Source organism: Trachemys scripta, chromosome 5 (genome assembly GCF_013100865.1).
Source record: "Trachemys scripta elegans isolate TJP31775 chromosome 5, CAS_Tse_1.0, whole genome shotgun sequence".
Classification (NCBI taxonomy): domain Eukaryota; kingdom Metazoa; phylum Chordata; order Testudines; family Emydidae; genus Trachemys; species Trachemys scripta.
In genome coordinates, this window is record NC_048302.1 from 19189205 (window position 1) to 19206743 (window position 17539).

General features: G+C 45.1%; 1 protein-coding gene across 5 annotated transcripts in view; it reads right to left on the bottom strand.

Annotated features, from left to right (window-relative positions):
* Nucleotides 1-17539, bottom strand: part of SMARCAD1 (SWI/SNF-related, matrix-associated actin-dependent regulator of chromatin, subfamily a, containing DEAD/H box 1) — a 77708-nt gene that overhangs the window by 4671 nt on the left and 55498 nt on the right. For all 5 annotated transcript variants that reach the window (XM_034771060.1, XM_034771061.1, XM_034771062.1 and 2 more), the window contains 9 exons: nt 17378-17468; nt 15723-15822; nt 7309-7368; nt 7036-7111; nt 4269-4404; nt 3123-3260; nt 2660-2755; nt 1189-1306; nt 873-994 (listed from right to left, as the gene is read on the bottom strand). In XM_034771060.1, coding sequence (XP_034626951.1) covers nt 873-994; nt 1189-1306; nt 2660-2755; nt 3123-3260; nt 4269-4404; nt 7036-7111; nt 7309-7368; nt 15723-15822; nt 17378-17468 — 937 coding nt within the window. The remainder of the gene's footprint in view (nt 1-872; nt 995-1188; nt 1307-2659; nt 2756-3122; nt 3261-4268; nt 4405-7035; nt 7112-7308; nt 7369-15722; nt 15823-17377; nt 17469-17539) is intronic.

A 17539-nucleotide genomic window follows, 5' to 3' on the forward strand; every position in this document is an offset into this window, starting at 1 on the left:
CCTTTTACTTCACTAGCCACCAACCACACACCCTCAAACCATAGGACCTTTTATCCCTATGTCACTCCTTTTCCCTTGAAGAAATACTCCTTCATGGGGAATCCAATCCTTGGATCAATGATAGGTAACATGGGAAGCCCTCACCAGGTTGTAGTGCTGGTAGAGGGATGTCATGCCAGGGCAAAAAGAGGAAAGGAAAAGAACCATATCTATAAAGTGGGAGAGGAGATTGGAAAAAAAAAAAAAAAAAAAGGGGGGGGGGCAAACTGCTTCATCTCCCCCCTGGAGGCCCCCCCGCAAATTAGGCTCCAGGTACAGCTGACATGTTCACATTCAAATCTGGTTACATTTATACTTTTATTAAGGTGCCTATTATATTTTCAAATTGGTTCTTAATTTTCTTGTTTTAAAAAGAGATCTAATCCAAAACACAGCGTGAGTTAATCAAAGCCAAATTAGGAAAACGATAGTTCATGTATATATGCTTTCCCCACTTCGGTTCTCTACAGCCCACATTTGGTGACCTTCAGGAAATGCTGGCAGACCCAACTGTTCTCCCAAGCTTTTCACGTAATAAGGAGACGGGTCAACCAAGAAAATGAGGGGGCTGACGAAAAGTGGTCTAATGTGGGACTAGATGTCTTTCCTAAGCAAGTCTTCTTAGAGCTGATCTGGAAGTTTATTTTCAAATTTTAAAATGTCTGCAATGAAATCTGGGCATTGGATAAATGCAACTGGAAAAATCTAAAGAAATAAAGTTTTACAAATAGGTACTTCTGATCAAGTGACTGGCACCCAAACACTGTTGTTCAAGATCCTGGAAAGAAGAATTCAGAGAAGTTACAGTATGTTTGTGAATCCTATGAGCGTACCTTGAGCATAAGCATTGACATCATCTTCAGTTTGTCAGCTGTGTAATACTGGCGGTGTAAGAGAGGATGATTTGCCATTTTTCTCAGCTGCATCATGACATTGCCCATTTCTGAGTTTTTTTCTATGACCAAAAAAATATTGCCATCATTTCCACACATTTGATTTAATGACACAAATAAAAAAATTGAACAATTGAAATCTATGCAACTATGACCTGAGTTTTCTAAAACTAATGAGTATTGGATGTTTCCACAAATCAAAAACTTAGTACAATTTAAGAGACAGTTTGGGAAAAACAACCAGACCCTCACATACCCTGGCTGTCAATAGATTTCTTTAGTTTGTTGAAGAGGTCATAGTACAGCTGTTCCTGTTTCTCTGACATATCACACAACTCAATAAGATCTTTTTTGGGGGGTAGTTGTTTAAGGACCTGATGAGACAAGATAAAAATTTCAAGTGAATAATGATTACTCTGAATGGTTTGAAATTGTGCTTTGCCCACAAGGTGAACTGCAACAATGTGTATTTAAGAGCAACTGTTTAGGGGCCTGATCAACAGACCATTAAAAACCATTAAGTCTTTTCACTGACCGTAATGGACTTCGAATCATGTCTTAAGAATTGAAGTCTGTAGACTTCAAAGTTGAAGAAATATTTTTAAAAATATTTGAAAAGTATTTTCCTACTTATCAGACAAATCTCTGCTTAGGGTTTGTTGATTAACTAGTAACAGATGGCACTAAGCAGTGAAGGGAACACATTAACAAACAGGGAAAGAAGAAATGTCAGCAAGATTAAGATCAAATTTCTACACATTAGAATGCAAATGCTGTTATAATTTGTTCGATTCTTACATGCAGGCAATCCTAGATGGAAGGGGCCAGTGACAAGCTACTTCTACCAGGGACAGAACCAAGCATCCTAATGGTCTTTGGGTTCTTAAACAGAACAAAAAAGGCTTTGAGGACCCCCAGATACTTTAAACCCACAGTTGCAGCTATACCATATATATGCAGTTAATCTTTTGATTAAAATGATGTTACTGTGAAGCAGAATAGCACTTGTGATAAGTGAGGCCACTCATTTGTTGGCTACAGCTTAACAGAACAGCAAACCTCAGAGATGCCATCAGGACAATCACTTACAATGCTGTAAACAGAAAGAGGCAGGAAACAAATAAGCACCAGAAACAGTCTGGGCAAAAAGTAAAGTTCTATGAGGAAAAGAAGAGTAACTCATGGAAGAAGAGAAGTAGCTGAAGCCTCATTTTGTTGGGGTGGGGTGGTGTGGGGGGGGGTGGTTGGGAAGGAGTTGTAGACTTCTGGTGATGAGAAGTGGACTGATTGGGTCTAAGGTAGGGGACAGAGGCTCAAGAAAATGTCACCCAAACCCTACAGAAGGTTCTTGCATATACTATAAGAATTTTCAATATCTTCACTGCTATTAAGTTTCCTAAAATTAAGTTCTTGTGTTACCTTTTAAAAGAGTTCTCAATGTTTTACACTACAAAAATAAAATTATTTCATATTCATTGAGGGAGACTAGTTGGGTGAGGTATATTTTTTATTGGACCATCTTCTGTTCATGGAGGGGATAAGCTTTCAAGCTTCACAGAGGGACCTGACAAAAAGCTCTGTGAAGCTCGAAACTTTGTCCTCTTCACAACAGAAGCTGGTCCAATAAAAGATATTACCTCACCCACCTTGTCTTCCATAGCCTGGGACCAACATGGCTACACCACCACTTCAGATTCATTAGCATAGCTGCAAGTTAACAGATTTACCTCATCCTTTACTCTTCTCAAGATAAATGGCTTTATGATCTGCTTCGCGTGAGCAATCCGCTCCTTTTCATATATACTGTGTTCTTCAGCAGCTTTCTAAGAAAAATATTAGAAAAAATTCAAAGTTTTATAATGTGAAAATTCTCAACTCTATTAATGCCATTATTATTACTTAGTTTGCATGCTCCAACCTGAGAGACAATCATCCAGGAGCCAGAGAAGGGAAAAAAGTGCCCTCCTTTGGTCTCATGTAACCAAAAATTACAAGAGAGTTTTGGGACACTGAGCTACAATACAATTTCACCCATTTGGTTTAGTTTGTATGGATGTGATGTTTTCAAGGGTGTACCAAGTTCCCAAAACTTGGGAATAACTAAATAATAACTAAACCAAACTGCGTAAAAGAGGAGCATTACAGCAATGAAAGTATCCTTTTGAAATAAAAAGTATTTTTACTGCTTACTGTTTTTGAAGAGAACATCCTCCGGATTTCACTGGTGCTACCACTGAACATATGTGGCATGACAAAATTCAATAGAGACATTAATTCCAACAGGTTATTTTGAACTGGAGTGCCTGTTAGCAGCAGACGATTCTTTGCCTATTCGGCCAATATGAAAAGTCACAAAAATAACATGAAATGAATACCAGAGGAATTAAAATTTTCCTTCTAAAGAATAGTTTAGGCAAATTTTGTGCTGAAAAAGTCACAGAAGACAGGAATTTAGCATTCAGTTCTATCCCTTTTTTCAACCATATATTTCATGCCCACAATATGCATCAAATGGACTAGTTTCCAGTGATGTTAGTTTATTAACAAAATAAGCAGAGCACGCCATGTGGAAATTTTCACCATGGCCCCACCTAGTAACATGCCTCAAGTTTTCTGAATGGATGATATTTCTTACAGCCACATTTTGCTTCTTCTGCAAGAAATGCTGGGTTGCCTGGAAATTTTTGAAAGGGTTAAGTTGGAAATTTACCTCATGAGATTTGCTGTATACCTTACTTCTTTTCAAGTCAATTGTAGTTGAAAAGTGATTCCTGAAATCCTCATGTTTGTTCCTCCCCCAACTTTAGACCGTGGCATGTTTTCAAATAGGTTAACAAACAGCTCATCAGCATAATTATTGTCTCTTTTTAGACCTGCACACACAAACCTCTTACAACTCTTAATTTGTATGATTTATATTAACCAGAGTAGTAAACCCTTCATACACACCCAAGTACCCTATCATTTTGGCACAATCTCTTTTCTATAGTTTGAGAACTATTTACAGGTGGTTATTGCATCTTAGACAATTTGTATTTCAGTGCAAGACTTTGAGATCAAGCAAAAAACTCTAAAATTTGACTACTACCTTAGAGAGACCCTGTAAGAAGAAGATGCTTTATATTTAGTTGGGAAATAAATCTCCATTTACAGTTACCAAAGTACGAACTAGTTCTATATCCAGACTGGCATTTAGTTGCATGCAATCATGTTCCTAAATTTGTAACATACAATGCCTTATATTAAGAATTCTATTTCTTGTTTCAGACCAAAATTTCATCATGCCCCCACGAGTAAATGGAGGGTAGGACTACTCAAAAAAAAAAAATCTCTTACGTTAATTGTCATTAGGTGCTGGTAGCGTACAGAACCCATGTTCTTCAACATGTGACCTTCATCAAAGATTGCATAGTTAAGCTTCAGACGGCGAAACAGGCTACGGTCATCTGCACTGCTAATTGCAGAGTTATACCTGTCAGAGGAATACATAGTAAGTGAATGTTTAATACTTCTATTAACACAGGGTATTCTGCAATTTAAACTCAGTTAAATTATAAGCCCTAAAAGTATGACATACCAGACATTTAAACAAAATGATAATGTCCCAATAAGCAGTATCTTTGAAAGAGACCAACCACAACAGTTTGGAGCTGACAATTACAGAATACCAAAAAAGAAGCTGATATTCTGCATAATCAATTCTCAATATAGAACTTCAATGTCTACTACAGGGGTGGGCAAACCACCGCCCACTGGCCACGTCCGGCCTGTCGGACCTTTTAATTGGGCCCTCGAGCTCCTGCCAGGGAGCAGGGGGATGGGCTTGCCCCGCTCCGTGCTCCAGCGAGCAGGGTCGGGGGCTTTCCGTGCGGCTCCTGGAAGTAGTGGCATGTCCCCACTCCTGCTCTAATGTGTAGGGGCAGCCAGGGCCAGGGGGCTCCGCATGCAGCCCCCACCCCAAGTGCTACCCCCCACAGCTCCCATTGGCCGGGAACCAATGGGAACGGTGGCTGCGGACAGGGCAAAATGCAGAGCCGCCTGACACTGCGCCTCTGCGTAGGAGCCAGAGGAGGGGCATGACGCTGCTTCCGGGAGCTGCATGAGGTAAGCACCACCTGGAGCCTGCACCCGAGCCCCAGCCCTAGCCCTAGCCCTGATCCCCATCCCTCTGAACCCCTTGGTCCCAACCCCCAATTTGTAAGCATTCATGGCCCGCCATACAATTTCTATATCCGGATGTGGTCCTCAGGTCAAAAAGTTTGCCCACCACCGGTCTACTACATTCTGAGCAAAATCCTTATTGCCATCAGAATTCTGTGAAGGTGAAATTCACACATTTCTTGACTCAAAATATTCACATGACTTTGTTAATTTTTTTCTTTCATTTTTAAAAAGAGGGATATTACATTTCTGAGGTTTTAAACTCAGTAGTCTTAACTGAGACTGTCTCAAGGCTTAAAAAAGTTGTTTGCGAGAACCAAGTTATGTATGTTTACAAATTACTGAGTATGTGTAGAGGTTTGTTAAGTTTTAAACATGCACTTAAAGAGGTGCAAGTCTGCTTATGAACTTAGACACAGATTCTAGTAGTTAAACTAAATTCCAAACAGGTTTAATGACTCCTTGCCATCTCCAACAGCACAAGGGACACCTGGTCTTGCATTTACACATTCCTTCATCTAGTTAGGGGATGGTCCCATGGTCCTGTCTGACACCAGAACCTCTGCCCTGCATCAATCAATCAGTTCCAATTTATGTCTGGTGAGCAGGCCTCACCTTTAACTCTTCATTCCTAAGGTGAGTGACTGACAGGTGTCTTTCTGAGGAAGAAGTAGTGGGAGCAGGAAGAAGTAATCAGGAAAGCAGTCACATAGGAAGAAGGGAGAATGGGAGTGAAAGGAGCTTTAGATTAAGAAAAGGAAAACCTAACCAGCTGAAAATCTGAAAGTATAAAGCCAAGTCAATGGCAGAATCAAATAAAAAATAGAAAAAGAAAAAAAAAAAGAGAAAAGTAGAAAACCTATGATATAAAAAAATATTTAATGGAAAGTTTAGTACAAAAATATTGAAGACAAGGCACATTCTTGTTTGATTTAACAATCTGGGGGCACATTTCTAAAGAATGAAGGGGCCTGAGAGCCACAAACGAGGACAGACACATAAGCCCCAATATTTTTTATACAGATGGGATAAAAGATGTAAAAAGCCCAAAGCAGGTTATGTTTGCATTTTGCAAATGTTGAGTATTTGTACTGTGTATTTACAAGGGGTACATGAAGGACTTTGGGATACAATGATACTGGTGACTTTAGGGCACAGTTGCTTTTTTTTGTTTGTTACAGAACACAATTTGGCACTGGAAAATTACAGATGAATGTGAGCTTACTTTTTTTAAGTAAAATCTTCATCTTGAAATGTCTAACTTCCAAAAAGGAAGGAAATTGCACAAGATATTTCAAAAAAGGAAGAGAATTCCTGGGCCTTTTACTTTAATTTGCATTTTCAATCAATTACAATTCTCCATAATGGTCAAATCTAGACGGTGGCACGTACAGGAATGTACCCATACACAGCTTTCCTCATTCAACTCCCCTTTAGCTGTCTTCCATTTAAGGAGAAATCTCTGATATATTTTTCCAGTACCCTTCTCTTCCCCATGCTGTTAGTCACCATAAGACAACATCTTATAGTACTCTATATGATGTTGATATCCAACATCACAATAGTTTGTGAGCTTCTTCCACCTATCTTGAGCTACCAGTGATGGTGGCATTCCTTGTGTAGCTCCCACAGCTCTTGGTTGTATTCTAAACTCTTCCTTCTGTATTGACTAAAGGCAGAGAAAGCAGTACCATGCTGTGGGTCAGAGCAGTTTTACATATCTACCACAAAAAAGGTGCCAAGCTTTGACACTGGCCATGTGAACAGTAAGACTGAAAAAATCAATGGACAGTACTCTCTGTTGACCCAATTCAACTCCTTGTTTGGGAGCTGAAATATGATTCTATATTCAAGAAGCTGATGATGCTCTGTAATACCACTAGAGGTCAGTAGAGCAACATTTTGATTTCGTTTACTGGTTTCTTTTAATTACAGTACTTACGTGGTCACAATCACATTGAAATTTACAACTTTATTATTAATGTCAATTCTGAGTTGCTTACGATCCTCTTGGGATCCTACAGGAAGAAAAAAAATAGACACATTAGTACAATATTTTTTGTGCATTAACTATCTGTATTTAAACTACTATCTTGAAAACTCTGTCCAATGTCTATTTCATGTTCTATTATGTTGCACATGCAGCCACATTATCAGATTAGCCTTAAAACTTACGTTTTTGCTTCTGTATTTTGAAGACTAATAGATTTCTTACCATAATAAAAAAGGACATCAAGAGCAGGACACCACAGATTAACCTCTCTTATCCAGTTATCTATAAAAGATTATTAAAAAGCAATATATGAATCTTATATAAACTAATACACTTGGCAACACATTTTAGGTTTCTTCAGCACTAGACTAAAAATCAGTTAACAATCAAATAAAATTATATTGAAGCAAAAATGTGATATTGTTTTATAAATTCTGTGTTATAAAATCTTGCAATGTTAAAAATAGCTGACAAAGATACTACATATTTCCCACGTTCACTGGAAACTAATATACAGGAGCTTGGGGATTAAGAAAAGGCCAGGTTTTTTACATAATTCAAGGAAACATTTTTAAAGAGGATTTTCATTACTCCTGTACAGCTCACATTTTAGACGTAAATTTACAAGGACTCAATTTTTTTCTGCTCATTAACATCATGACGTTTGAAATAAAACAGTGTTAGTTAAAACTCAGCTTCCCAGTGCAGAATACTCAGACTCTGGGCTGAATGGACATTTATTTCTCTAAAAAAATTATTTCTAGAGACCTTTATTTACAAGTGCCTCATCACAAAACTTGATGCAGGAATTGGAAAAGGGACAGAAATTCTTTCACATCTACGTTGAAGTCCAGGCAGATAATGATGAAAAGTTGTTGCTGACAATCTTACTGAGTCAAACTGACAGCTGTGGTTGCATGTGACATATGGGTTGGTCTCAATGGACAGATGCCCAAATCATCACAACTGGCATCTCTGCAGACAGGTCTAAGGACCAAATGGGGATGGAGACTGAACTACCCTATAGCCTCCTAGAAGGGACCTTTAAGACAGGATTGAGGTATCTTGACAACACAGCTATAGATACCTTGCTCTTGCCCTCCCCACACTATACTTTTTTTTGGCCAAGGACTACCATCTCTAGAGCTATCAATTTGGCACCTTTCACAAGTCTTTAAAAATCACTTTAAAAATCCAAGAAAGCAGATCTTTCACTGTACACCTTTCAGATGTAAAGAAAATATATCCTTTTAATTATTGGAATAGATGGACTCAATTGTAAAAATGCACATTTAAATGAAGCTATTTTAGACAAGCAAGAGGGTCTAAATTAAAATAGAAACAAGCTGGGTGAGGTAAAATCTTTTACTGCCAATTTCTGTTGGTGAAAGAGACAAGCTATTTAGCTACACAATACCGTAAATTAAAATAGGCAGTTTAAAACCTGGAAGTTATAAATGATTTTATTTAAACATCAGCTAGGAAGTTATCCAACTATAAATCTTGCCTACGGGTCATCAAAGCAAACAAGTTGTTAAAAAATTCCACAAAATTGTTTTACGGTAAGGGAAATTTTGTTCTTTAACAACGCGAGTTTAATAATCATGAAAAAGCAAGAGATTGATAGCTCTGCACAGAGCCCGTCATTTTTAGGGATCTGGCATACCTTTGCGAGGGATTGTGTAGTGCAAAAGGGGTCCGGTAATATTTTTAAAAAATGAAATCTACCCTTAAGTTAAGTGATCGTGGTAGAGAAATAAAACACCAATTACATCAGTCTTATTCTGTGTTAAGTGACCGGAATCTACCAAAGTTAGAGTAAAATTAACACACTAGCAATGCATTAAAATTGTAGCTGCATTTTGCAAAATATACATAATTTTTTTTTAAAGTATCACTTTTGTACCTACTTACAACCTGTAATTTCAATGCAAGTGTCTTAAAAGAAATTCAGTATCAATATAGACTATGGCTTCAACTCAGTTTAACAGCTTTAGTTTCAACCACTGAGGGTATATCTATACTGCAATTAGACACCCACGGCAGGCCCATGCCAGCTGCCTTGGGCTCAGGCTGCGGGGCTATTTTGCAGTGTAGGCTTTCAGGCTTGGTCTGGAACCTGGACTCTAGGAGCCTGCGAGGTGGGAAGGTCCAAGAAGTCTACACTGCAATTAAACATCCCTGCAGCTCAAGCCCCGTGAGCCTGACTCAGCCATGGGTGTCTAATTGCAGTGTAGACATACCCTTAGAAAAAAGACGGTTACTCACCGTTGTAACTGTTGTTCTTCGAGATGTGTTGCTCATATCCATTCCATTAGGTGTGTGCGCGCCGCGTGCACGATCGTCGGAAGATTTTCTACCCTAGCAACACCGGCGGGTCGGCTGTGGAGCCCCCTAGAGTGGCGCCCTCATGGCGCTGAATATATACCCCAGCCGACCCGGCGCCCCCTCAGTTCCTTCTTGCCGGCTACTCCGACAGTGGGGACGGGGGGCGGGTTTGGAATGGATATGAGCAACACATCTCGAAGAACAACAGTTACAACGGTGAGTAACCGTCTTTTCTTCTTCGAGTGCTTGCTCATATCCATTCCATTAGGTGACTCCCAAGCCCAACTTAGGTGGTGGGGTCGGAGTGAGACATTGCTGTGTGCAAAACCGCTGACCCGAATGCAGCATCGTCCCTGGACTGTTGCACTAGTGCATAGTGAGCTGTAAACGTGTGGACTGATGACCAAACCGCCGCTCTACAAATGTCCTGTATCGGAACATGTGCCAGGAAAGCAGTCGAGGAGGCTTGGGCCCTCGTGGAGTGAGCGGTGAGGTGCGGTGCTGAGACACCTGCCAGGTCATAGCAAGTCCGGATGCAAGACGTAATCCAGGAGGATAGGCGTTGTGAGGAGACCGGTGAGCCTTTCATTCGGTCGGCTACTGCAACAAAGAGTTGCGTCGTCTTTCTAAAGTGCTTTGTGCGGTCAATATAGAAGGCCAGGGCCCTGCGTACGTCCAGGGAATGCAAACGTTGATCCTGGCGAGTGGCATGTGGTTTGGGATAAAAGACCGGGAGAAATATGTCCTGGTTGATATGAAATGGAGAAACCACCTTGGGGAGAAAGGCAGGATGTGGGCGAAGCTGCACTTTATCCTTATGGAAAACTGTATAAGGGGGCTCGGATGTAAGCGCCCTGAGTTCAGAAACTCGCCTTGCTGAGGTGATGGCTACGAGGAAGGCTGTCTTCCAGGATAGGTACAAGAGTGAACAGGTGGCTAGTGGTTCGAATGGAGGACCTGTGAGCTTGGAGAGAACCAGGTTGAGGTCCCACGTCGGGACGGGCTGACGCTGTTGTGGGTACGTCCGGTCTAAGCCCTTGAGGAATCTAACGACCATCGGGTTAGAGAATACCGAGGACGCGAGTTCCCCCGGGTGAAAGGCTGATATAGCAGCCAGGTGAACTCTGATTGAAGATATCGCCAACCCTTGCTGTTTTAGGGAGAGGAGATATTCCAATATGAGAGGAATGGGTGCCTGCAACGGGGGCGTGGCTCGTTGTTCGCACCAACAGGAGAACCGTTTCCACTTGGCCAGGTACGTGGTCCGTGTTGAGGGTTTTCTACTGCTCAGCAGAATCTGTTGGACAGAGTGCGAGCATTGCCGCTCTGCCTGGGTGAACCATGGAGCAGCCACGCTGTGAGGTGGAGTGATTGCAGGTCGGGGTGACGCAGCCGACCGTGGTCCTGAGATATGAGATCCGGACATAATGGAAGTGTGATCGGTGTCTGAACCGAGAGCTCCAACAGTGTGGTGTACCAATGTTGTCTCGGCCACGCTGGAGCGATCAGAATTACCTGTGCCTGGTCTCTGCGCAATTTGAGCAGTACCTTGTGGACCAGAGGAAACGGAGGGAAGGCATAAAACAGGTGATCTTTCCAGGGAAGGAGAAACGCATCCGAGAGGGAGCCCGGAGCTCGACCTTGTAGGGAGCAGAACATGTGGCACTTCCTGTTGTCTCGGGATGCAAACAGGTCTATCTGGGGAAACCCGCACTTCTGGAAGACGGAATGTATGATGTCCGGACGGATAGACCACTCGTGCGTTTGGAAGGACCTGCTGAGTCGGTCCGCTAGAGTGTTCTGGACTCCAGGGAGGAACGATGCCGTGAGATGGATCGAGTGGGCGATGCAGAAGTCCCACAGGCGAATGGCCTCTTGGCATAGAATTGACGAACGTGCTCCTCCTTGCTTGTTGATGTAAAACATGGCCGTGGTGTTGTCGATGAGAACCAGCACACAGCGGCCACGTAGGAGATTGAGGAATGCCTGGCACGCCAGGCGTACCGCCATCAGTTCCCGAACATTGATATGCAGGGCTAGCTGGGGTGTAGTCCACAGGCCCTGGGTATGGTGTTCGTTGAGATGGGCGCCCCAACCCAGAGATGACGCGTCTGTGACCAGGTGCAGAGAGGGTTGTGGGGCGTGAAATGGCATCCCCTCGCAGACCACATTGTGATCTAGCCACCAGGTGAGGGAGGCCAGGACCGAGTTCGGGACCGTGACTACCATGTTCAGGCTGTCCCGATGTGGACGGTATATTGATGACACCCAGGTTTGAAGTGGGCGAAGCCGAAGTCTGGCATGCCTGGTTACGTACGTGCAGGAAGCCATGTGACCCAGCAGGGTAAGGCACGACCTCACCGTGGTAGTTGGGAAGGCCTTGAGCCCTTGAATGAGGTTCGTGATGGTGCCAAAGCGGTTGTCTGGCAGGATGGCTTGTGCACGTCTGGAGTCTAGAACTGCGCCGATGAATTCTATTCTCTGGGTAGGTTCTAGAGTGGATTTGTCCTTGTTGAGTAGGATGCCCAACTCGTTGAATGTGTGCACTATTCTGTGGACGTGAGCTTGAACTTGCTCCTTGGTGCGACCGCGCACCAGCCAGTCGTCTAGGTACGGGAACACCTGTATCCCTTGCCGACGAAGGTACGCTGCCACGACCGCCATACATTTCGTGAACACCCTTGGGGCCGAGGATAGGCCGAAGGGAAGGACTGCAAATTGGTAGTGCACCGTGTTTACCACGAATCGCAGGAAGCGTCTGTGAGGCGGGTAGATTGCAACGTGAAAGTATGCGTCTTTCATGTCGAGGGCGGCGAACCAGTCTCCAGGATCGAGGGAAGGGATAATGGCCCCCAAAGAGACCATGCGGAACTTCAACTTTACTACGAATTTGTTGAGTCCGCGCAAGTCCAAGATGGGTCGCAGACCTCCTTTGGACTTGGGGATCAGGAAGTAACGGGAATAAAATCCCCTGCCCCTTAACTCTATCGGAACCTCCTCTATGGCCCCCATGGCCAGGAGCGTAGAAACCTCCTGTATAAGAAGTTGCTCGTGAGAAGGGTCCCTGAAGAGGGACGGGGAAGGGGGGGAGGAGGGGGGGATAGAAGAAAACTGGATAGCGTATCCCCTCCCCACCGTGCGGAGGACCCAACGGTCCGAAGTTATAAGGGACCAAGCACGGTGGAAGTGGGAGAGACGATCCCGAAAGGAGGGGGCTGGATCCTGGGGAATGACTGGGGCGCCGTCCTCGACCGCACCTTCAAAAGTTCTGTCTATGACCTGAAGGTGGTCTTGGTGGCCCTTGGTTCTGACCAGGTTGAGGGCCGGTCCACCTTCTCCTACCACCTCGTCCTCGCCTCCGGGCCGAGTCTTGTCTCTGTCGAGGCGGGGGGGGGTAGAAGCGCTGAGGCTGCGGCCTAAATGGCCTGCGCTGAGGGCCCACAACATGCATCCCGAGGGAGCGCATGATTGTTCTCGAGTCCTTGAGGCTCTGTAGGCGAGAGTCCGTCTTGTCCGAGAACAATCCATGCCCTTCGAAGGGGAGATCCTGTAGGGTTTGCTGCAGCTCCGGGGGCAAACCCGAAACCTGAAGCCAGGAGATCCTCCGCATAGCGATACCCGAGGCCATGGTCCTCGCAGCCGAGTCCGCTATGTCCAAGGAGGCCTGTAGGGAGGTCCGAGCCACCTTCTTACCCTCCTCTACCATGGCCCCAAACTCTTCCCTGGACTCTTGGGGAATCAACTCCTTGAACTTCCCCATAGAGTTCCAGGAGTTAAAATTGTAACGGCTCAGGAGCGCCTGTTGATTTGCCGCTCTGAGTTGCAGCCCACCGGCTGAGTAAATCTTACGGCCAAACAAATCAAGGCGCTTGGCCTCTTTTGATTTAGGCGCTGCCGCCTGCTGTCCGTGGCGCTCCCGTGCATTCACTGATGCCACCACCAGGGAACACGGTTGTGGGTGGGTGTACAAGTACCCGTAGTCCTTTGACGGGACAAAGTACTTTCTTTCCACCCCTCTCGCTGTGGGTGGAATAGAGGCAGGGGTTTGCCATATCGTATCCGCATTTGATTGTATCGTGCGGATCAGGGGTAACGCTACCCTCGATGGGGCATCCGCTCCAAGGATGTTCACGATCGGGTCGTGTACCTCCACTACCTCCTCCGCTTGCAGGTCCATATTACGGGCCATCCTGCGCAGAAGATCCTGGTGAGCCCGAAGATCTATCGGAGGAGGGCCTGTGCAGGATGTGCCCGCCACTGCCTCGTCTGGCGAAGAAGAGGAAGATGCCTCCGGTGGAACCGGATCCAAGGGCCGGTCCTGGTCTCCCTGTTCCCGGGCTGGAGCATCACCCGCGTCTGGGTCCAGGGCGTCAGGTGCGACGGACACGGAAGCCTCCGTGTCCCCTGGCGGAGGCCGAGAGATGGTGGACTCCGGGGCCCTTCTCACGGAGTGACCCGAGCGAGAGGTCGAGGGAATTGGAGCCCCTTGCTCCTGGTGGTACGCCCACGGGGTCCAAAACGACCAGTGAGATGGGCCATGGGAATGGTCCTCCGGCATCCCCTGCCAATGGCCCAAGTCCTGTTCCTCGGCTTGCCCCTGAGGAGGGTATGCCGATCTCGACAGGTCCTCTGAGGAGCGAGACACCGATCTCGATGGCCATGGCGGTGCCGAGAGAGTCGGGACCAATCCCGTGGGCTGCGGTGCCGCACGGTGCCGGTCCGGAGATCTTCTATCTCCACGCGGTGCCGGCGACCGGTGCCGGGACCGTGACCGGTGCCGATGACCTCGTCGGTGCCGGGAGTCGGATCTGGACCTCGACGAGGACCTGGAGTATGCCCGGTGCCGGGAGCGGCCTCTCGACGTCGAGCGTCGACCGTAGCGGTGCCGAGAACTGCGTCTCGACGTTGATCGGTGCCGACGATCATACCGGTGCCGAGACGTCGAGCGGTGCCGCGAAGATGATCTTGGCCGCGAGTACGACCGGTGCCGAGTTGATATTCGGCGCCGGGACTGCGAGCGGCGTGGGGACCTGCTTTGGGACCTGGATCGGTGCCGAGGTTCCAGCCCTTGCGATGGAGGGCGCAACAAGGCAGGTTTCCCCCTCGACTGGATCGGGCGGGTCAACGGTGCCGTCGGTGCCGGTGGTTGGGGCGGTGCCGGCTCCGTGAGAGCTATCAAGTCTCTCGCCGCCTCGAAGGCCTCAGGAGTCGACGGGAGGCACTGAATCACCGCCGGTCTCGGTGGAGACGTTGTCCGCACCGGACTCAACGGCTTCGGCGCCGGAGTCGACGGTGCTGGAGGCACCTGTTTCCGGTGCTCCACCGGCGGACGCGGCTCTACCCCCGGCACTGGGGGAGCCGGCGTCTTCGGCACGGTGGTCCCCGTTTTATGGGCTTTTTTATGCCCCGGGGATAACGAACGGCGCCGAGGCACTTGCTGTACCTGCGGTGCCGACGAGGTCCGGTGCCGGGGAGGCTTGTCCGACGCCGCTCGCGTGGTCGTCGCTGCCGGCGCCGCCGGGGCACTGCGCACCGAGGCGCTAGGTGCCGGGGCCTGAGTAGTGGATGGACTCAGTGCCGCCTCCATTAAGAGTTGCCGGAGCCGAAAGTCCCGCTCCTTCTTGGTCCTAGGTCTGAAGGCCTTACAGATCTTACACTTATCTGTTTGATGGGACTCTCCCAGGCACTTCAGACAGGAGTCGTGCGGGTCACTCGTGGGCATAGGCTTTGCGCAGGAGGCGCACTGCTTGAAGCCGGGAGCGTTGGGCATGAGCCCGGTCCCGGTGCCGGGGGAGAAAAAGGGGGAGAGACCCCCTTAATCCCCTGAACTAATATAACAACTTTACAACTATTAACTATTTAACTATAAACACTAAAACTATCTAACTGCTATAACAAATGAAGCTAGGGAGAGTGGAGATCAGCTATGCCGCGCTCCACAGTTCCAACGACCGTCAGGGGCGGTAAGAAGGAACTGAGGGGGCGCCGGGTCGGCTGGGGTATATATTCAGCGCCATGAGGGCGCCACTCTAGGGGGCTCCACAGCCGACCCGCCGGTGTTGCTAGGGTAGAAAATCTTCCGACGATCGTGCACGCGGCGCGCACACACCTAATGGAATGGATATGAGCAAGCACTCGAAGAAGAACTCAACATTATCATAAAGAAATTACATCACCAACTTTCCTCTGAAGTAAACAGGATTTATATATAAAGATGTGATCGTAAAACTTCAATCTGCAGAATCTTTTTATTAGTGAATCAGGATTGTTTTATTTCATTACAAATACTTGTGAAATCCTTAACTTACCTAAAGTTGAAGCTGGCACAACAATCAAATGAGGACCTTTATCACCCTCTTGGTAGAGGTATGCCAGGAATGCTATAGCTTGTATTGTTTTTCCTAAACCCTAGGAAGAAACATTAACAGTTTAAACTAAAATTGATATATAGTCATTGTAAAAGTAAGAATAGTTGGGACTAATGAGTTGATAACTTAATATTTTTCAAGTGTTTAGATATGGTCAGAGGAAAGGTGTAACAAAAATAAAAAATATTAGTGTTTAACAGCTATATTTTAGACAATATACTTCCTGAAACTCACCTGAATAGGAGAGTAATCATCCTCTAATCATTTAATGACTCTCTTCCTCTGAACCTTACCTCATTACAGATTAATCTGTCTTTTCATTTATTCTTATCCATTTATAATGTTCTCATTTTAAATTTTAATCTGTCCGCCCCCTTTTACTTGTCTTCCCACAGCCTGTGGTACTGATGTGCAGACCGTTATTTGGAATCCAGAGCACTCCTTTGAGTGCCCTATATAAAAAGGACCATCTTTGTAAAGAGTATTCCGTGTATTTACGGCAAGAGTGATATAGACGAGGATTCTGAAGAGAAATTTAGTAGAAAGCTCTTCGCCATAGGAGTAGGCTTCTAGCAACTTTTACTGTACTGTCTTTGTGTGTTTTCTATTTAAAATACTTAATACTTATCTACCCCACACACAGAGGTATTAGTAGGATTAATGTCAAGTGTAGGGTGAAATACTTGGAAATCAAGGAACATTATTTGAGTCCTAATGATATCCATAGCAATAGCACCAAGCATATCACTTCTTATAAATTTAGCCAGGAGTGTCAGAATTACAGGTGACAGCCACTTAAGAACCCAGAAATCCATAACCTTCTCTCTCAAACCATTTCAAACCCAGAGACACAGGGAGAAGGGAGTTCACTGCTGACAGCCAAATGCTGGGGGGGAAGGAAGGGAGAAGTTAGTGGGAGGATAGGGGCTCTGCTATTCTACCTTTCTCACAATCTTCTGTCTGTTTTAGAAGTGGTGAAGAGAATTTGAAAAATGTATTATGGGTTAAATTACAATCTGGTACTAGACACCTGAAATGTATGATGTCATCGCAGCGAGAAACATCTACTTGTTCAAGAAACCTTTTTGCTATGTTAGTGGCTTCCACTACCCAAAACCATCATCTGATCCCCAGTTATCCAATGCTATGAAATTCAAGCCCTTCTCTCGTAAAGGGATATTGCAATTTGAGTAACTGCGTAAAACAAAGGAACTTGTGATTTCCAAATTTAAATTAATTTTACAATACAGTATGAATGCAATTGTCTCACAATCTCATTTCTACTTCTGACTTACAAAAAATATTAATGGCATAGCCCTCAGAATATTTAAGGACACTTTTTATTGTGAGATTGTGAGTAATAGTTCACTAGTTACAGCTACAGTAACTCACAATTAATTTAAGGAAAGGAAAAAAATTCAAAGCAACAGTTTTAAAGTGATTTTCCACTGGTAAAGTTTTTCAACTAAATCAATGTCAAGTTACTAATTTGTGGTTACGGAACACATCATTTAAGGGTAGTATATGAACTACTTAGATAGAAGTAGGTCAGATCAGCAGTTTAAAATTTCTTAAATATTCAGTTTTCTACTTACCATTTCATCAGCTAAAATACCATTCAATCCATGTTTATGCAGTAGCGCTAGCCAGTTCAAACCTATCTTCTGATAGGGCTTGAGCTCCATACTGAAAAAACAGAATAGTTTACAATTTTAGCCCCTTCTGATTGTTTCTATATGAAAGATTTTCACAAAAAT